General features: G+C 37.4%; 1 protein-coding gene across 2 annotated transcripts in view; it reads right to left on the bottom strand.

Moving 5' to 3' along the window:
• LOC107085550 (protein phosphatase 1B-like) overlaps window positions 1-22473 on the bottom strand; it is a 37269-nt gene that overhangs the window by 2304 nt on the left and 12492 nt on the right. Inside the window, exons 2-6 of one of the 2 annotated variants that reach the window (XM_015375924.1) lie at window positions 11700-12541; window positions 8330-8447; window positions 7230-7341; window positions 5949-6006; window positions 2675-4020 (exon numbers count right to left, since the gene is read on the bottom strand). In XM_015375924.1, the coding sequence (XP_015231410.1) occupies window positions 3712-4020; window positions 5949-6006; window positions 7230-7341; window positions 8330-8447; window positions 11700-12530 (1428 nt within the window). In that variant the 5' untranslated portion in view covers window positions 12531-12541 and the 3' untranslated portion in view covers window positions 2675-3711. Of the gene's footprint in view, window positions 1-2674; window positions 4021-5948; window positions 6007-7229; window positions 7342-8329; window positions 8448-11699; window positions 12542-22473 lie in introns of those variants that run through there. The other variant, XM_015375925.1, reaches the window with a different exon arrangement.

Raw genomic sequence — 22473 nt, 5'->3', positions numbered from 1 at the left:
AATAAGGCAGTTTTTTCTGCAGTTGGATCACAGTTACGCTGTGCTGTAAATCTTATATGGAACATTTCAGTCTTGGGGAATCAATCCCCAAGTTAAATCTTTAGGAAAGATACGAAGGAAATTTTTACAGTGCTGTTATTTAATGACATGGAAGATAATAGAGGGTTTCCAATGCTTGTAAAGAACATAGAACAATGCAGGGGTACCGCTGCTTCCGCGTATTGCTGCACTCTGGTATAGCTGGTATTTTAAAACAACAAAATAAATGAATAATTAAAGGTTGGAATTTAAAAGAGCGCCACCTGGCAATAGACTGCATTATGAGAAGAACACTGCTGCCTCTTAGTTCCTTCCTGGATAAATGCTTTTTACTAACAGGTAAAAAGCACTTTTAAGAATTACTTTTGGTACTATTTAGGCAGAAAAATCCAAAGAAATTAATTAGCCTCTGTTAAAATTGTGGGGTTGAGCACTTCAATAATACCAACCTGTCATCACATCTTTATTAAAGTCCATTCTTAGTAGAACAATAATGAATAAGTGGTGCGTTTTCACATAAAAAAAATTAAAATGAAATAAAAAGTCTTTAGACAACTCGTAGACTTTGATGACTCAGATAATTGCAAGGAGATGTAAGCTTTTATTTATAAATAGGGTAATCCTATCATGGCTCAAAGTTTGTTGAAGAGTGTCTTTTGATAAAAAATTGCAGCTGGGGGCTGGGCTTTTATCATATTGTTCATCATTATCAGAAAAAACTCCTAGTCAGGATGATCATTTTGATATGTAATCTAAATTACAATTTTGAATTAGGTTTAAAAAAAGAAAAAAAAAGTTTTGTGAATTGTGACAACTTTAAATTTTAGTTTTTTTCCCTAATAAAGTTGACAAATTCAAAGACCAAGATCAAATTTGGTTAATAATGCATGTTTAGTGATATTAATCATGCTTTGTATGTAACTGGTGTCCTGAAGAAGCTGTTTTTAAATGTAGATATTTTTTTACAGAAATATTGTTGATTATGTGGCTGTGATTGATGCAGCATGTAGTTAAAGCCATACATTTAGCTAACAAAGTCTGTAAAGCAGTAATGAAGTTTTTCTTTTATTCTAAGTTATCATACTAATACCACAAAATACTGTAATCAGATTTTTGGTCTATATTTCCCAGCCCTAACTGCAACACACTTTTTTTTTAATCTCTAACAAATTTTGGAGGTAGAAAAAACAAAACAAAACAGAAATCAGTAATTCAGGACCCCAAATGCAAAGCAGAATTTAGTGCAATCCAGCGTCATCACGCACATAATGAGTTATTTTGAAGCATTAGGAACAATAAACATGGTGCAACCTCTATTACAGTATAGGAATCTCTGACTGCCACATTCCTACTACACACACACACACACACACACACACACACACACTATTCCCATTCAAAACAATTTAAATGGCTTAATGCCATCCAAAAAGCTGAATTTGTTCAAATCAACACAAAATGCACAGAGTCCCCATCATCCTCCCAATAGAAATAACTTTCTAAAAGAAATTAACCTCAAACACTGCATTTTAGATCTTTTTATTTGATAATTTTGTTACTTATGCAGGAGTCATTTGGTCCCACTTACAACCGATTTTTTTTTTTTTAACAGATGCACACACATACAGTTTATTTAGCCTCAGATTACTAAGTGCTTTCTATACTGAGCAGATAATTGCAGTACAAAGCATTACCAGGCAAGCAGTACTTCCTGACTGGCTACATTTAAAGAAGAGTAAACAGCGTAGATGAAGTGTGGAAGAGTTATATTAGTGAAAGGAGTGGATAAAATATGTTTCCTGTTTAGCCTGACTAGATGATTGTCATTACTCTGCAGAGTTCCTGAGGGTCCTTCAACACCATCTTTCCCATGAATATTATACATTTCAATGTTAACATAAACCCCTCAGCAGAGAGGGATCAAACATATTCTACCACAAAGAAATGCACAACTGTTCAATGTTAGCATATGTGAAATCATCAGGTGGATGCACATCTTTATAACATCAGAATAACCCTGTACAGAAAAGTTAAATTTGGGATTACTGATTCATTCTCCTGTTTTCATAGTAAAAATATCTTAACTTCTTTTTGTTTGGATCAGAGTGCCTGGGAAGACACACCTTTCTGTTCCAGTGTTTGCTCGGCTGGATGAGCGTCCATGATTATAACTCCACTAAATTTTGTAACAAGGATGGCAATGGAGGCAAAGAATAAAGCAAAATTGCTGCTAAGGAATTGCATCAGAGAGTGGAGATCTTGAGGAGGGGTCACTAAGCTGCCAAAATAACCATGATAAGCTAAATACACAGGTTTGATGGCAGAAAAATCTCCTTTATGCCACAGCATCAAAAACAAAGCATGTAGACTTTTCTAGAGTCTACAGGGCTGGATGGCGAACAAAAGTTTTTGTTGGACGTTGAGAATATGGATCAAACGAGAGGGAAAGCAAATCATGCTAGAAGTTAGGTACAGTGGGCGTTTATGGTGTTTGTTTTTTCTTAAGAGTGCCAGGATTATGAATCAGATTTTTTTTAGTCTGAAAGAAATGGTCAAATCAACAAAAAGATGTTTCACAAGATCTAACAAAAAAAAACAACAACAAATTTTAAGTTCACAAAACTAAATTGTGTAGAAAACCTGCAGAGGGATTTGTTATGTGGAGAACATAAAGACAACCAAGAACTAAGTGCTGCAATGTTGTCATCAGTGGGTTCCCAAAAATATTAACTTCCTTTAAAAGTATTAATCTTTTATTAGCAATTTTGTTACTTTGAATAAATGCTCTGGAATTGTATGAAGGTTTTCTTTATGCTTCTAACTGGCCTTTAACAGGGAGGCTAGTAAACATGGAGGGTGTCAAATGTTTCACTAAAACAGAACACATTTTATTAGTTTTAAATCATGTAAACCTTTTTGTGTTGTTTTTGACACTCAGGTGTTTTAATTCCTCCTCCATGTATTTTGAACAGGTGCTCTAGCTTTATTGAGCTGTGATTTGGGGGTTAATGAGGCCACCTGAGGGACTAAGCAACTGACTGCTGGCAATAAAAGCAGGTGTGAGAAAATATTTTTGTCTTTTTCCATCTAAGATCTTTTTCCCCAACGCTCTCAACTATCTTCGCTCATTTATTGTTCCTACAAGAGTTTCTTGTCCTGCTGTACAAAGAGACTCCAGGTCAAAACATGGGGTAAAAGGGCATGAGACGGCAAAGCGTACTGCACAGCTGTACTCCAGTTTCTCCCATATAGGCGGATGAGGGGTGAGGCTAGAGGGTGGGAGGAGGAGAAGGAGAGGAAGGAATGGGAGAGAGAGGAAGCCCAAAAAAGGTACAAGGATGTTTCATTTTGGTTTCAGCAACCATGTCTGCAAGAATCAACATACATGCTGACTGGTTTCTACTGGAAACAGTGGTTTTATGTTCTCAAAGAACATCCAAGCTAAGTTGGGTAAACAAAAAATAAGGAAATAAAGAGTATTCTTCAAACGGTAGAGTGGTAGAGACAGAATTTGAATACACAGAAAGGCTGGTTTTATCTCAGTATGATTGACAGATATTCTTAATTTTAAGAAAATCACTAAATATTGGCCGATCTGCCTAGTCAAGTTCTGTGACTGGGGATAGAGGAGTGAGGTCATCTCTGGAGGAGGGTGGATGATAGGCTGCGAGCTCAGTCAGAGGAGAGACCAGATGTTGGGGCATCTTGGCTACCCTCTACTTCCACGGCAGCGGGTGAGGGTGGGGGTGAGGGAGGGGAGGCGGTCTCCTCCTCTCCGTTGTCATCAGAGCTCCTCCTGGCTCCCTCGACAGCGCCCTCCCCTCTGAGATGGTAGGCTGCCAGAGATTCCTCCAGCACTGTGCGATACTGCCCCCGGTGGTGCAGACGGAACTGCCGCAGAGCCTCCATCAGATGAGCTGCCGTGCCGCCACCTCCCTCCTCATTCTCCTCATCATCCTCCTCCTCCTCCTCTCCTCCCCCCTGAGGTGACACGCCAGGGTAAGACACTGCAGATAGCCTCTATGTTCAAACACATACGAGCATCCATCCAATAAGCAGCCACACAACATCTGCCAGAGAGGTTATTCATTTTCACTGTGCTGTGTAACAAACTCAAGGAAAAGTGGAAGCTGATATGTTGAACTGATGCTGATTTATAAGCTGGAAGAGAGAATTTTAACCAATGGTTGCCTTCAAAATGAAAATAAGTTATTGTAGAGTTTCCCAACAGCGGTTTTACAAGTCCATCTAAATATCATTAAATTAATGTAAGTAAATAAATGTAAAATTGAATTATTCATTTTAATACAAATGTTTATTAAGAAACTGGCTGTTCGCAGAATGCTGTATTGAAGGATCAAAATGGAAGATTAAATGGAAGGAAAAACTCTGATAGAAGAATGAGCAGAGGCAGGAAAGTCAAGAGTGGATGAGCACAGAAAATAAGTTCATTTTAGTCCAATATAAAGTTTTCATAGTTCGTGATGATTTGGGGAGAATTTTCACTTCCTGCTATGAGGTTGATTGGATTAATATATGCTAAAAAAAAAAAATCGGTTTAGAAGTCTAGAAGGAAACAAAAGAAATTGACCCTCCCCTCTGCTGAAATTCTGTCATAAGTACCAATAACCTGCTTTAAGATGATGTGCTTGCTTAGACGTACATGCCTCGGTTTAAACATAATCTGTTGCTTAAGATGTTGGTTAGATGTCGGCGCAGTAATTGACGCAAAATGAGCCTCCACCAAGCAGAGCACATAAATGTTTGCGGATCTGAATTCAGTGAATTAACGGAATATTTTATAAGCCATATTTTCCAATGGTACTGATCAGCTGACTATTGATGCTTTGTGTTCAGCCCTAATGCATTTGAATTAGATGAAAATGTAAACATTAAATACAATCTGCATCTAAATGTATAGCTGGACTGTAAATATATGATATAATTGTGTTTTTTTTTTTTTTGTCTGGCATTTAGAATGTTGTTGAATTTTATCAAGCAAACAAACAAAAAAAAAAAAACAGGAAACGTGTGCAAATACAACAGCTAGTGGCCTACTAGGGTGTGCAATCTATATCTGCAAGAGGAAACTATTTCCCAACACCTACAGAAGAAAGAGTTTGTAATCCTCACAAGAAACATGAATTTAAACTGTTTTAAAACAAATAAAATTAAATAAATTTAATTAATTTTATTTTTTACTATTCAACTTTTTTTTTTTAATATATCACTAGAAACTAGCAGTGTAATGCTTAAAAAATGATTAAAATGTTTATATTTGTTGGTCGACTTCACCTTAAAAAAAAAAAAGGCTTGATTAAAAAAAAATGTTATCTTGTTAGTTAGGTTATAAAATAAAACCACCTAAAAATGGTAAATGTTAGTTTTTATGAATTTTTAAATAAGTCTTTCTCTTCTGTATGTTATGGTGTCACCTTTTAAAGAGGCACGGATTTCGCACTTAGTTCTGCACATAAACATCCTGCGTTTGTTTGGCTACACTGAGCAGAAACGGTTGCACTGGATGTTTTTATTGGTGGCGTTTCATCCCTAATAGGAGTATTTTCAGTTCATTTTGGCTTTTTGGATCATAAACAGGCGATGAGAGAGTCAGTGAAAGCTCTATGTGAGACTGATCAGTATAGATCTTCCAGTATCTTTCAACTGACTAAGTTTTGCTGCTTTAACAAACCAGGATTTAAAATATGTGAAAACTCTTTGTGCACGTCGTTTCAACGCAGAACATAAAAATGTCCCTTCATTCATTCTTCACTCAAATCACATTCCCATTACCTCACAAACACACGGCACATATCCGCACAAACATGGATGTGCTTCTTGGTATGTCTATGAGAGCATGTTTGGAGGGTGTGGAGCTGGAGGAGTAATTTATAGAACATTTAACTCACCCCTTCCTCTTCTCTGTAAGGGTTCAGTTTGTTGTACACCGCCTCTATAACACTGCGTCTGCAAACAGAAAAACAAGCAAACACACATATTGGTCCTTGGGGAGAACATCTCCCTAAATAATGCAGTCTCTGTTCGTTCTACACTAATGTTTATTGACTGAGATTTTAATGGAAGTAAAACTCTTAGTTGATGATGCGAGCAAAATAACAGAGCAGCATCTCTTGGGCCTGTGTTCTAAAGATTATCGTGTTCTCAGTTGGTTCTGCATTAAATGTCAAATGTCAACTTGATTTTCACTTTTTAGTAAAATTATCCTAAAAATTTTATATTTGTTAAAGACATTAGAGAAATACAGTTGCAAACCCTGCAGTTTTAAAGTTTGAGGTAACACCGCAGACATGATATAGAAGGTAGATGAGTAGATGAGACCAAAATTTAACTTTTTGCCATCAAGTAATAAGTGTGGAAGATACTAAAACCATAACCCAGCCCTACCCTGGTAAGGATACCCATCATGCAGTGGGAGTCTTGCTCAAATAGAGACAGGGAAGTAGGTCAAAGTTGATCGAAGAAGGATCTGTCCTAATACAGGGCAAATAGGAACTGAACTAGGTTGAGGGCACAAAAGCCTTAAGCCTTGAGAGCAGAGGTTCAGTTGGATGGAAACACCCTCAAAAAGGCGTCATATTCACAGATCAAGTGCACCAAACCACACCTTCAAAACACATCTATCTGCAGCGCGTCCAGATGGTAATCTGGAAGAACTGACTGCACTGACTGTGTTTTTCAGGTCCAATAGTGGACAACGGACCGTCTTTTTTGATTGGTTGAAGTTCTTCATTGATTTCTCACTGTAGTGGGAACCATTTATTTTAGTTTCACTTCTAGACGTTCTATTTCACTGCTTGCTAAGCAGCTGTGGGGAGATCTTTAAGTCACGTGGTAAACAATGCGTTAGAAAAGATCTCCCTACTGCTCCTTTAAGAAACGACTAATATATAAACTTTTATGATTCTTTTTCTTTAAAGATTTATAATGGAGATCAAAACGAGGAACCGGAATCTTTCATATAAAAACCGAGAAGCACCATAATGGTCTATAAAACCCTAGAAAAGATTAATAATCAACATTAGTACAAGTAAATCTATAGTAGGTGTTTTAAAAGACTGAATCAAGATATGTTTTAGTTCATTAACATATTAATGAACTAAAACATAAAATGCAGAAAGTCAATACTGTTAATATGTTGTGTCTATAACATGCAGTTCAGTAATACTTACTTGCTGGCCAGGCCTCCACCAGGCGGGAGGTTAGGGATGTTTTCTGAGGCAATATTTCTTAGGACAGACACCAGGTCAGGGACTCCATCCTCTCCACAGTTTCCCAGGAGCTCTGCAATAAATAAAGCAACACAGACACAAAACAACTACTTATAACTGAGGTCAATAACAAAGACAATTTAGCAACCAACATTTCTGCACAGAGACTGGAATCAAAATAAGAAGGGATATAAGATACAATCAGAAACAATTATCATGGGTGTAAAACCATTTTTTAATCAATGATAAAATATTTCTGTGGATGTTTTCAAGGTTTTTTATTTGCCATTTGTGCTAAACCAGCAATCAGACACATTGAAATTATTGTGCAAAAGCCCTAAGAATCAGAGCTTCAAAAATAAGTAGGGCTGGGTAAAAAAATTTATTTAATTGATTTTTTATCGATTCCTTTACATTTTTGCAAAATCAATGATGTCTAGGGAATGAGATCGATTAGATTTATAGTGACGTGCGTGACGTTCACATTCGAATGAGCAGGAAAGATGCACTCAAGATTACTTTAAGCCAGACAGCTGCAAATATAGCTAATAGGGTGACTGAAGAAATTAACAAATGGAGACTGACCAGCAAACACCTTGTAGTTGTTACAGACAACGCTGCAAATATGGTTTGTGCATTGAAGATAATGCAGTTCATGCATGTCTGCTGTGTCACGTCTGCATGCTCAAATGAGGCCTTTTCACTTTTCACAAACAAGTTTGCACTTTTGAGACAGTTTTGTTCACATCTCAAGTTTAAACTGTCCGATTTACAAGTTTGCACTTTGTGTTTAATGTGACAGGAAAAAATAAAATACATGAGTATTTGGAAACACAGTTGAACCACTTTCATTATTGTAAAAACAGATTGAATCGAAATTAATCGATTTAGAACTGTATGAATCAAAATCGAATCGATTCAGGAATTTGGTGAAAATACCCAGCCCTAAAAATAAGATATGAAATCCAAAGAGAAGAACAAAACTATACAAGCAAAACAAGGCTTAAAAAACAAAGTAAAGAATTAAAATGTGTGTGCTTAAGCCTGTTGAAAATGCTGACCCTCAACGCGCGTTTCTAGATATTTATCTAATTCCTCCTCTTTTTTCATGGCCTCCTCTGAGATCTTGGGAGCTCCAGGCAAACACACCAGCACCACGCTCATGTTGTCTCTGCTCCCCTGCAGAAGGAAAAGTACAGACAGGAGACATCTCAGCTTCATTGAGTCATGGTTGCAAACGGGAAAAACTTTCATAATCAGGTTTCGATTCACTTAAAAGAATTTACTTTAAAACCTCTGAATACAAATCATGATTTCTCAGGGCTTATATAATAGAAATAAAAACATAGGAAAGATGCTGCTCTAAATTCTGTTCTGCAGTGTTACTCTTGTTTTGTCTTGATTTACAGACAACATAGTTCTCTTCTTAACAGTTGCATGCAGTGGCAACACCTCCCTGAAAGCTTATATTTAATCCGTGCCAAGCTGTGGCATGTTTTGTCTGCTACAACTAAAAATTACACGCAAAATGAAGGTGGCTGTTCTGCTGTTTGCAAGTGCTATGAATTACTGCAACAAAGTTGCTTTGGATTTAACAATTAGTTAGATTTACTTTATTAATGAGCAAAAGACCTTTGCTTCCTTAATGCAAACACAGTACTGATGGTTTTAGATCACTTCCATCGACCTAATGAAAAACTGCAAAGACATGAGAAGCAAAAGGACTAGCAAGCTAACCGAAGAGCAAATATCAGCTTTTTATGGGTAGATACAGATTTTTTTTTCAATTTATTTTTAGGTCAGACCTATCCTTTGGTTTTTAATAGATATTTTTTAATCAGTTTTAGATTAAACGTAGTAGTTTTGACTCAAACAAAATAAAAATGTGTCCAGATTAGCCCTAATTCCGCTAATGAGTATCCAGCAGGGCTCTGGCAAACAATTATTTTAGTAATTAAAATTCTCATAATTAATAGAGTAATTGGACACAATTAGTTCCATTTAAATTCAACAGAGCTCTTCTAAATTACTTAGCGGCCAAGTTCTTGGTTCTTCTTATTTTTTGTCCCAAAAACAGACATAAAACAATTTTATCAAAAAGGTAAAATGCTCATTAGTTGATAATATATAATTTAGGCTAAATTAAACTATCCTCTTAGATGCATCCTTCTCTGCTTTGACCTAATGGTACGATCCCCCAGTGCTGACCAATCAAAACAAAGTTCTGCTGACAGCAAAGGGCCACGCAGCGGGGAAGTATCGATCAGCGCTGAGAGCAGAACTGTTGCGGCTGAAGGTCAGACGATGTCAGCGTCTCATTTTCTTTTTTAAGTTTATAGTAACACCTCTTTCTCTCCGCTTCCTTTCACCCTTTTTGCTCTTGCTACATTGTTGATAACCAAACTTTGCATCCATGCATCAGCAGGGATGTAATGTTAAAAAAAAAGCCTTCTAGTAATTGAGTAATTGAGATCCTCGATGATTTTAAGGAATCATCACAGACCTGGTCTCCAGAGGTTTTAGTTTCAATACAAATAAATCTGGATGTCCCCTAAGGGTTAGAGGGTATCTTGATCTTATCTATGATTGAACAGGAGATGGATTGAGAGACTGGGGCTTCATCCACAGTTTGCTGGGATGGAGAAAGAGCTGAACCAAGAAGCAAAGCTCTGAATTTACTAGTCCTACGTTCCAACCCCAACCTATGGTCCTGGTACATGACTCAAGACCAAAAGATCGCGATTCTAGACACTAAGCAGCAGAATTAACTTCCTCCTGAGGGTGGCTGGAGTCAGCGTTGGAGATCAGATGAGGATCTCATAGTAGAGCCCCTGCTTAACTGTATCGTAAAGAGTCAGTTTGGTTTGTTCAGGCATCCTTTCAGAATGCCTAAATTAATTGGAAATGTTAGTGAGGAGGATGAATGGGATTCAGCCCTGGATCTGTCATTCTGTAGCCTCGTATAATTAGAAGAGGATGGATAGATGTATTCGCTACCCATGTTCTACAGTTTTCATTTAAACTTGATAAAAGAGTATAGAAAAAGCTAAACCTAAACTGGAGACTAGAAATCCTCAATGTAAGGAACAGCATTTTGTTATAATGCAGTGGTCCCACAGTGGATATACTGCAGTGGAAATTTATTGATACAAATTTTAAATTCTGTTACACACACCAAACAACAGTTAAACTATAAATAATTACAATTAAAGGTCACAGTTTTGTCATTTAAAGGCGATTGTAGTTTAATCAATTACAATATGTAATTTACCGCAGTCCAATTTACTTTTTTAAATGATCAAACAGGTTCGGCGGGAGTAATGGATAATTTTCTGCGGGTCTCCAATTAACATAGATAAAAAAATAGCAACAGCAGAGCTGATTTATGCCTGTAACCAATCCAGTAAGGTTAAAATAACTGGTCTGCTGTACACTTGTTGGTTCTTAGAGAGCCCAAAAAAACTCGTGGGCAGGCAGTAAAGGTTTAAAATGTGGAACAGTGAATGGTCTCTCAGGGATTTAAAACACTCCCAGTGGATATTAGCATCAGATTTTGAAATGTACCTTTAATCTTTCATTAGAAATGGATCTGGACTTTGACTAGGCCATTCCAATAGGTATATAAGCTTCCATCTAAACATTTTATGCTCTTTGTTCTGCAAAGGGGTGCACCTCTTTTTCAGCCTTTGCCAGGTTTAAATTCAACAAGCATTTTTGAATTAAGTGTAGTACTGAATGAATGGCTCAATATGATTTTTTTCTTATTAAATGCTATTAATTTATTTTTTCCCCCCACTTTTTTTCCATTTCAAAATCAAGGTCTGATTTTAATCTACCCCTCAGGAAGGTGACCTTAATTTAAAGGACAACAAAATTCAAGCAGTGAAACATGATTATTTTAAAAGGAATAAAGGTATAAAACATTAAATGTTTGCAGACAGAGGTAGCCATATTCATTCCTCCTTTTTTAATCAACTTCAGAGGAATCACTCAACTCTCAAATTTGGTTTATTATTAAAAAACAAATCCACATTCTTCTCATTTAACTTCAAAATGACCAATTTTGGCCACATGGGTTAAAAAAAACATGAACAAAGTTCTTTGAAATGGTCCAACCTTAAGACAGACCCTAACGTTACTTTAATAATTCTCTACAGCTTCATGTCATGTGTTTCCTCTTTGTCATGATGTCATTTCCTTATAAAGAAAGATTCTGACTTTCTGCAAATTGACTTTAATTATAAGGTGGGAGAAAACTGATTAGAAATGCAAGCCGGACTAAAACCTTCATCTCAAGTCACAGTTATCTTGTTCTCCGTATTGCTCTGTCACATAAAATCTCAAGAAAATATATTGTAGTTTTCTGGTTGTGATAAATATTGGTTCAAGAAAAATGTACTTAGATCAATATAGAAGTTAAAAAGGGCTTACCTTATGAAGACAAGTGTCCACCACTGAGTTACAGATCTTTTCCAGATCTTCACAAACCAATAATCGTGATCGTACAAAATCGCACAGCTCTTCATTGGACATGACATCCCAGATTCCATCACACGCCAAAACCACAAACTCGTCTCCTTCGGCGGCCCGCTCCAACACACAAACCTCGGGCTCTGGGCTCACCAGCTGCTCTGTGGGGCCCTTACCATCCACACATTTGTAGTCGTAGTCCCCGAGAGCCCGTGACACAGCCAGGGAGCCGTTGACCCTCTGGATCATCACTGATCCACCGGCATTCTGGATGCGCTCCTTTTCACGGGGGTTGCAGGGCTTGTGGTCCTGAGTGGAGAAGCCCACCTTTCCATCTCGAGACAGTACAGCCCGTGAGTCGCCGCAGTTAATGAAGTAGAGGTGGGTGGGGCTGAGCAACACGCATACGGCTGTCGACCCGCTGCGGTCCAGGCCCTGCCGCAGGTCGGAGAAACTGCGCATGTACTCGTCAATGTTCAGAAAGCCCGAGCGAATCCCATCCTTCACACCCTCCACAGAGCCCGCCCCCGAGCCGAACTCTGCTCCTCCTGACAAGATGTGCTCCAGAAGATGCCCAGAGCAGTAGTTGGCGACCCGAGAGCCGGCGTGACCATCGTAGACAGCAAAGAAGGACCAGTCGGTGAGTCCATGGGGGAGGCCCACCACCGCCGTATGGGCGTCCTCCATTTCCACCCGCCAGCCCTGCATGGAGCTCAGGCCGTAGCGCAGCCCATTTCCCTCCCCGTGGGCGCTGTGTTTCTCCGTTTTCGGCTTGTCCAGGAATGCACCCATCTCTGACTAAACTGGAGATTAAAAAAAAAAGAGAAAAAAGGGTGATTAAAACATTTAAACAATCACCAGCCAAGTTGTTATCATTTACATCTCAGCCAGTTTTACCATGCTATGGTTGCATACTGTCTAAAAGAAACAAAAACTTGATTCCCAACAAAGAAAATAAGTGAGAATTAACACCAACGGTGCTTAGTGCTTAATATGGAAGAATGAGAAAATATTTGGCTTTAATTTCCTAAGGACTGGAAAAAGTGGATAATTAATGGGAGGAAATATATAAGCTAATTACCACAAATTGACAACAGCAATTTATCTCTTCACAAAATAATTTTGTGATATTTTTTTTTTTATCCCAAGCAGTCAAACATATAGTGACTGTCTCTAGTGGGGAGTGACGGCCTAGTGGTTAGGGCATAGAGCTTGGAATCCTGAGATTCTGGGTTTGAGACCCACTCCCACAGACTGCCTCCCACAGTCTTGAACAAAGACCCTTAACCCCACACTGCTCCCTGTGTGCTGCATAATGGCAGCCCACTGCTCCCTAAGGAGATGGGTTAAATACAGAGGTAAATTTCTCCAAGGTGAGATCAATAAAGTTGAATTGTTTCCAATACTTCTACACGGAGGTCTAAAAATATGATGAGTAAGTAATGATTCAAGAGATACTAGTCTATTACAAGTTCAAACTGGATAACAATTACACAAATAAATAGTCTAGGTAATTTTTGCTAAGAGACACAATCAGTATGTCTGTTCAGCAGCAGAGTGCAGGCTAGCCAATCCACCCCCCAGTTGGTCTCTATAATAAGTATAATGATTAAAAGTGATGATACTCTATGCATGCTTTTTTATTATTTTTCTCCAAAGGCAATACACCTGCTTTGTGGTATTTGATGAATGCTATTTAGCCACCTTACATCTTAAACACATTAGAGGTAAACAGATAAATCGTCCGGACAATATTTCTAGCTCCCCAGCCCCCCTTGTATTCACCTTGTATTCAGCATTTGTTTGATTGGTTAATTAAATTTATTTTTTGATATATTTATGATAATGTCATTTTTATATGTAAAATGGAGGAAGAAACAGCAATATCTGCTAAAGAATATCTGCAGCACATATTGGGGATTAGTATCGGCCTAGAAAAATCTAATTTATGGAGGGTCAAGAGTAGAAACACTGATGTCTGATTGGATGTTTCTTACTCGGCAAGATAAGACAAGATATTCTTCCTAAATGTTTTTACTCAGTCAATATTATCACTGGAAAAAGGGCAGATTTGATTTCAAAGTGGTGCTGTAATTTATTTAAAGCATCGTGGTAAAAACGTTACCCTTTTTATTCCTCGTTAGGTCGGAAATACATCTAATAAGCTTATCAGAGAGCTTGCAGACATCAGCAGAATCAAAGTCACCCCTTGCTCACACTGGCTCCGGTGCGGTTACCGAGCAGACGGAGACCGCAATTCCCGCACACCCCCTCTCACACCACCCTTTTGACTACGGTGCGGTGCGGCTCTGCAGCTCCGGCAACAGGTCCGGAGATTTAACAGAAGTTCACTTGAGTTCACGTAACTTCACGCGATAACACGGCCTAAATAAGGATATTTGCGAGAGCTTGTTGCGGAGGGCTCCGGCATGCCGCAAGGATAGCTTTCTTGCGGAATTTTCTGCAGCGCCGGAGTGTCTCGGTAACTGCAGCCGGACAGCTCAGCAGCCGGTGAGAGAGGTTTACGTCTTTTTAATGACTTGGAATCACTGCGGCGCCGCACCCACTGCACCACAACGGTAAGAACGGAGTCGGTGTGAGCCTGGGGTTAGCTCCGCCCACTGAATAGTGGTCAGGTTCTCTCCTTAACTTAGTAGAAAACCACCTAGGCATCTAGAGGTTGGGGTGGTTCTCCCAATGTGCTTTAAATTAATGGAAACAAATTTTTAAAACCATTTACAACTTTCCACGGAGAACGTTGACTGTAGGAAAACCTGGAAGAATGTGTTTTATCTTTCTCAGAGAGAAGCAGCCAATTAGATATCAGAGTTTCTTTGGAAGCGGCCTCCAGTCCCGCCCACTGAGTTTGATAGGTATAGTTGACTGGAGGGATGAACCAATGGCAGGTTTCTGGCAGATCACTTTCAGATTTTTAAAAAGCCTGACATGCTGATTCCGATTTTGACAGATACATATTTATAAAAAAATTTTTATAACCGATTATCAGTTGATATAAGACTACAAGACACCTTCAAAATGTATATCTTATCTTACAGAAAGACATTAATTAGTACTCATGAAACGATAAAAACTTGTGAAACAAGTTCTTAATCATAAATCAACATTTAGAGCATTGATAGTGGGTGCTTTTCAGACCTCTGTAGAGGTAGATAAGATCAGTGGAAAGGATTGGTTTCCAAATTAGGTATTGGCAGATCACTGATCTCTCAAAATGAAGGAAATCGAGGGCGATAAGTCAGTCGGCCGATCAATCGGTGCACCTAATTGCAGATTTAATAATTTAATATTAAATCTAATAATTTAATGAGACTTTTAATTATTAAATTGTACATTTATTTAAAAAATTGCATATTTCAATATTTCGTTAAGTTATTTATCTCATTATACATTTACACCTATTTCTTAAGTGTTATATTTATTCAATTGTTTCCCCCCTAAACCTCATACTAGTTTAGCTGTTTTTTTTTTTTATTTAATCGCTTAAAAATCAAAGTAGAACCTAAGAATCATGTTTTCTAACCTCTCCTTGTATGTTATCCATTTACATTTTTTGTTTTCTTTAAAAAATATATTAAAAAGGAAATTGAAGACAACTACATGAGGATTGTGTGTAAAAAATATCAGGTAAAAAAAAAAAGCAGACAGAGATCAGCCTGATTAAACACCCAATATATAAGTAATAAATTGTCAACAGCCCTCTCATAGTGCGATAAACCAAACACGCTCTGGGCGCTAAAGCATCTTATTTATGCAAATTTAATGGTGGACGGCATCAAGAAGGGTTGAGGGTTGGAGTGTTCCAGAGGTCAGATATCTATACCTTTGCAGCTTGACACAGAGCGTCAACCAATCAGAAAAGCTAACCCAGGAGTTTTCTGTGAGACAGAAACTACATTCGAGCAACGACTTATTTTGCAGTTGTCAGCATATGACAAATTAATAAATACAAAGGATTTCAAATACACAAGTTTGAAACGCCATCAGAATGGATTTTTTTATGTTGAAAAATAGAACTGATCATAATTACTCCACTAAAACATATATTTTTTTAAACTGTTGCAAAACAATTTATAAATACCTACATTAAATAAAAATGTTACAACCTACCAGCAAAAAAATGTTTTATTTTATATTCTGGTGCTTGCAGTTAAGCCAAAAATAATATAAATAAATAAAAATGTTTTATATTATATTTCTAGCTGCTATAAACGATAGCAGGAAAGCCAACAGTGTAGCCCGCTTCAGACAGGAGTCTCTCAGCACTGTCGAACCAAAAATGAAATGAATGTTTTGGTAGGAACAAACCGCATAGATGTTATGCTCAGGTGCACTGTCTCACTTTAAAACTGTTCAAAATATTAGTTTTTTGCAGCTCATCAATGTAAATAAAGCCAAGCTACTGTCTGGCTTACGATAGAACAGAGCAGCTCGACAACTAGATCGAGCATCCAGAGCGTTGAAGCATCAAAACGTCTTCACAGCTGTTTGACCCTACATCCAAGTTTTGCCATTTGTGTGTTTTTGATGCTCAAAACGTGTTTGGTCTGAAAACATCATTCCTGTCACTTCTTCTTTGTCACTGAGCAAGATAAGACAAGATTTTCTTCCTACGTGACTTATTCTTTAGCTTCTTGAAGGTAAAGAATAAGTCATGTATTTCTCCATTATTAAAGAATATTTCTGTAAATAATTTGGTACACAACAACAAGGTCTAGCGATTATTGTAAATGTAGGAGATAAAGACAACAACAGCTTCTAATATTTAGAGAAAATATAGAACTTTAAAGTGCATGAATATCTGCAAAATGTAAAATAATTTATGCTTGAAATCAGTCATGTAATAGACTGTCACCAAATTAATTATAAAGAGAGATAATTTAGCAGTAAAACTTTGAAATCACGAAATGCTCAGTTGTTCACAATTTAAAAAAAGAAAAAAACAAACATGCTATGTGTTTTATGCTTGTTAAAGTGTTGACAATTGTACACGACCCCATAAAATACTCCCAAAGCAGCACAAATTTGCATTGTTAGTAATTTTCATTTGCATAACTCCCTCCTATATTTGTAAAGAACATCCTAAAGTTCTTTTTGAATGTAGACTATGTTGGTTTCAGTTCTACGTCAGAGTAATCACAAAGTCACAAGAAATCTTCCTGTTGTAGACTTTAATGTCAGGTATTAGTTTTATATCTTTATTTCAATAAGGAAAAAGAAAAATGATTTTACAAAAGCCCTCTGAACTATTAATTGAGTCTGCTTCATGTTTGATAAAGAAGAAATTAAGTAAGTAATTATATAGGAGCTAACTAATGTGTTAAAAACTTTATGAGAAATCATTATCAAATTGAGGAAGATGAGGATCAACTATTTGAATATCGTTGTTGATCCAGAGCTTCATTACACAAAAAGAACCTTAGAAAATCTCATTTAAAATATGAATCAAACTTCTGGTCGTTTTTGAACTTTGCCTGTGCATGAACAGGCAGTAAAACAAATCTAACAAGTTCAGACTGAATGACAATTAAATATCTGAAGGTTTATGAAGGTACAAAATGTCTACAGATAATCTCAGGGAAACCATTTTGTATTTTTTCTGTGGATTCAGACCCTTGCCTAAGAGATTGGATTGGAAACAGAAACTCTAGGCCTAACTTGATGGAGGACAAATGATCTCAGAGAACTAAGGCTGAATCCAGTTTTTCTTCTTCTAATACTGATCTTTGCCTAAAGCATACTCATGCACTATGTTGAAAATATATATCAGCTATCATTAGAAATAACCATTACTAATTGGCTAAAAAAACTGGCTTTTCAACCTGATATGGAAAATTCCTCATTTTCTCTGATTTTGGCCATTATGTTCAATAAATTTTTTTTTGACTTAAGTTAGGTTAAGCATGTGATCCAGAAAAAAAGTTATCCAAAAAAAAAAGCCCTAAAATACGTATGGTTTTCCACACTATTATAAATAAATATAGCATTAAGTAACTGGATTGATTTTTAAATTAAGTCCTTTTTTCGACTTTATTTCATTATTTTAAATGTAGTTTTTTTATTTCACTTTTTACTTTCCAACTTCATTATTTATGTAATATTTTATCAAGCATGAAGTAAAATAAATACATTTCAAATAAATTTTAACCTGGTGATAAAGCCACAACATTCCAAAAAAACCCCAAAACAACGTGACCTAATCGATCCAAATCAAGAAGTGACTGAAGTTATCTGACTTTTTACTACACTATAAGAAAAAGCATCAAAGCAAATGTCGTGGGTTCTTTAAAGTTCATTGTTTATCACAAAGTTTACCTAATAGTATTTTATAAAATACAATAAAAGACATTTGTTATGCCTATCACCATTCAGATTTAAGATAAACTGTTGTGAAATCTCTTCACATCAATCCATTACAATTTGCAAATAAGTTACATTTCTTTAAAGATTGTTGGCAAAACGAAGACTGGAAAATATTCAAAAATAAAAATAACAATGGTAATAATAAAGCACCCATAATGTGACATTGATATTTCGCAGATCTTTACTTCCCACAAAAGCATGAATGCGCCATGACAAGCATGTGCCCAAAAAAGGCAGCTGCGTGCAGGGAGTGACTCTGGCTGCTTTCTCAGGAAGGTGCGTGTGAGTTTTTGTCTCCGTCTGCGCATGTGTGCATCGTCACGGTCTGTGTGCGAGAAAAAGATGGCTCTATAAATACACCAGGTCGGTTTAGATTTCCTGGCCAGCGTGAGACAGTTGGGATGGGCCATTCATGCTTCTGCCGTCTTCCTGCCACACGATTATACTAGAAATATCTCAGGCTTACTGTTCTGAGGTGCCTGATTTTTCTAGCATTTTTTTATTTAATGTCGGGATACATGTTCGTGTAAGAGAGAAAGGCAAGTGTGTGGCGTTCACCAGCCGTGATTCTCTCTAAAAATAAAACAAACACACTGCCGCTGCCTAGCAACAGCCCACCCTACAGTGCAAACATCCAGCCTGAGCTCCATTCAGCAACACCCCCCTCCCCACCCATCTTTCTCCCAAAGTCTCTCTCTTTCAGAGGCTTAAAAAGAGGCGCACACACTCAGCTGCTGGTTAGCAAAAGGAAAGGGTCGTTGCATCATCCATCAATTACAGTAGTTTCGGCAGCTAGAACCAGAAATGTACTGTGAGATATTACTGGTTCTACACATTACAACGCAACGGGGGAAACATACAAACAGAAACCCCAGAACAAAAAACATCATCAGATCACTAGAGAAAATTGAGGAAGTATCAGTCACTGCCGTCACCAGTGTTGTAACCACAGGCCGAAACCAACACCAACGAGCAAGACTTGGATCTGCCAAAAAAAATAGAAGGGCTGAATTTCAAGAGAGAAGCGGGACGTCAGAGATTACATAACGCTGCAGCGAATCCAAATACTGCTCAGAACACAAAAAGACAAAACAAAAAGCAGTCCCAGAAAACCAGCTAAAGCTAATCTGGAAGAAAATGTGCAACCACGGTCATCAACACATAGGGTAGAGAGAAAACAAACAAAAAAATGGTTATCAATTCGATTAGCACAGTCTAGCATTCATAAAACAGACATTTACTTTTTCTTTAAGAAAGACAATTCTGGCGCAGATCGCCTAAACGCTGCAAGCTTCTCTAAACTTGACCTGTAGAGAGAAGCTAGAATGGATAAAAAGGAACATAACTGGTTTCATTCACTTAGCCTTCCTGTTACCTGCTAAAAGTCTCTTCTCTCTTTGCAAAAAAAAAAAAAAAAGAAATTAAGATTCTTTCATCAAAATCTTTATCATGACCATATAATCGAAAGAAATTGCAAAATTTCAGTCTTTAGGAAACAGTTTTTTCCATCGAACATACTGTTGGTGTTTTTGAATTTCCAACCCCCCAGAATCAGGTCAGGTGTCAGGCCTATGTCTGGGTGCATCTCTGACCGTGCACACAGGAAGCTGAATGTGCTGTGCTCAGCATGTCTGCTGGGCTCCAGAACAGAAAATAAAGCTGGTAGTTGGGGGAATCAGAAAAAAGTCATGAATTCGTTTTTCAGGCCACAGCATGAAATATATTGAGTTGTTTCGAAATTTTTTAATTAAAAGTTGTAAATATAAATTAGGGTCGTACGGTTCCTTTAAGAAGACTTTTCACGAAAAGAAGCCGGGTGAAACTAAAATTTTTCTGCTTGAGGAGCGCTGGATAGAGCATACTGACAGATTTTTTTTTATCTTGAATGCAAAATGTTTCTATATTTCAGTTACAATTTTGGTATAATTACTGCTCAAAGTGGGTTGCTCTTATCAGCTGAAGACATGTTTTAGCGTTTCTATACACCAGTTAGAAATCAATAGATTACTAAATTAATTGATGAATATTTCAATAATCAATTATCAGGATTAATTATTTCAGCCCTAGATACATTAGGTGATTATTTGGCAAAAAAATATTTCAAGGCTTAGATCAAAGCCTCATGTATATCACCTCATATATTCCAGTCAGTTTAAACAAAGCATCAAATAAAGTTTTTACCGGTAAGATTAGTTAAACTAAACAATTTAACAAGCTCAGCTATACCTGCTTAGCAAAACACAGAAATAATTATATATCCTTTTATCTCCTCAGAACAAAAGTGCAAATATAAGATGATGAATGTTGAGTTTATAGCTTTACTTAAGCTTTAGATTCAAAATCACAAATAAACCAAAGAGAAATTTGAGCTTAATCTGACATTATCATGTGGTTTTCCTCTATGTTGACCCAATGAAAAGGAACCATGTGAATGCAGCATTAAACCAACAACCCCTGTGAAGTTTGTGGGAGGATGAGACGAGGATCCCCTCAGTCACATTTCATCACAGCGTCCGAAGCGGCGCCAGAAACAGCACATCTTATTGTGATGTTCTGACATACTGAGAGTTGAATTACAACGTTGAAGCTGAAAACCCTGATTGAGAACAAGGTTGTGTAATCGCTCTTTTCTTTTACTGTGATTGTCAACGGCCGCAGGTTTCTCTTACATGTACCCAAACACTAGAATGTACTTTTAATGTCAGGTATTACAAGCAAAATGATCCTCCTGGGTTAGTTCCTCAGTTTGGTTTTTATGACAGTTGGTGTGTTTTTTTCTTTTATATGATGCAGATGCAACTAATGAATGTACAAACATATGCACATATTAGCCGTTGTAAGGATGACAATGGTAATATCAGACTATCATGAATGAAAGAATGCTAATCAGGGTAGATAGATTTAAAAATTATTATTTTTTTTTTTTACCAATTTCCAATAAACCTGTTCTTTTTACCAACAGATGGTTACATCATATCAGGCACAACTTTGCATCAGAGACAATACTCCTGTGTGCTGAAAAATGGCTTAAGGATAGCCTTTTTATATCAGAAGTGTTAGGAAATTTCGGTCAAGTACAGGCGTACAGATTTATAAAGCAGCTGCATTTTCTATGATCTATGACATGTTTGTGGATAATTCCGATTAAAAGAGAACAAAACAACCTAAAATTACAGAACGTCTCAAAGGAGGAAAGTAAGGTTGTTTTATTTTATGCTTTTAAGTTTCCCAAACAATAAAAATGATGGTTTTTGAGGGACTGGGTATTGCTGGAGAGATTTTGGACATCTTAAAGTTACGTTTAAGGATCTACATGCTCCAGGAAATACAAAGGCTGTCTGTCTGAAGCCTGGCACACACTGTGGCATATCGAAAATCATATGATCCTTCATGTCACACTGTAGGGGCACTTTATGAAAGTAACTCCTGGCCTACTGCATAAAAGAAAATGCCAGACTGCATGACTTGTTGCTGCTATATATTTGTGCAGCCCTTTTTCAACTGGCATATTAATGAATGGAGAGCAAGATATGCATGTTGACATGTGTAATATTAGAATGGGGTGTTGAAAGGAAGGAGAGGAGGAGGAAAAGCGAGACAGCTGTAATAGCTCTGATGTCGGGGCAGAAAGAAAAACAAGAATTGGACATCAATCAGAGCAGCAGCCCAACTGTTCGACAGTCTTTGGTTGGGTGAGAGGTGTTTCAGCGGACACTGCATCTCTCACAGTGAACAACATCAGACAAAGGATTTAAGCTTATAACAAGACTTTTTATATTTTACAATGAATGATGACTGCTTTCAAAAGTTTAACATTTCTGTTTTAAAGCAGTAAAGCCCTGAAAGGCTCGGACATATGAAATGAAGGAACCCGTGCTTCTTTAATGGTAAAAACTGACTGCTCTTGGTGGGAGGGAAAAGCATGTACCGGTACTTTGAATGTTTTTTCTGTTTTCTTATGCCACGTTCAGAAACGCGCGTGCTGCTTAATTTTTTATGCTTGTACAAGTTTAGTTCTGACACGCAGCGGAAGCAGTTTTGATGCTCCAGCTGTGCGGTCAAAAAGTGGGTCTGATGCGCGTTGGGCGGAGCTAGCCTATTCTTTCTTTGCCTGTAACAAGGGCAGCTATATATACTATTATAAGTGGATAAAAGGTAGTTTTAGTGTTTTCAAGTGAGAAAGTCTACCTGAAAACTTAGGCCCCGTCCACACGAAGTCAAAACGAACACGAAACGCTAATTTTTTTCGGAATGTTTGTCGTAAAGACGGAGACGTAAAATAAATGTGATCGTCCACACGAATGCATGAAAACGCTGCAAAATGTATGCCAGGCCTGTAAGTGGCGCTGTGGTG

This window comes from Cyprinodon variegatus, unplaced genomic scaffold (genome assembly GCF_000732505.1).
Source record: "Cyprinodon variegatus isolate N-32 unplaced genomic scaffold, C_variegatus-1.0 Scaffold127, whole genome shotgun sequence".
Taxonomy (NCBI): Eukaryota; Metazoa; Chordata; class Actinopteri; order Cyprinodontiformes; family Cyprinodontidae; genus Cyprinodon; species Cyprinodon variegatus.
Note: the sequence above shows the minus strand (reverse complement) of the source record. Positions and strands in the feature narration are given on the sequence as shown.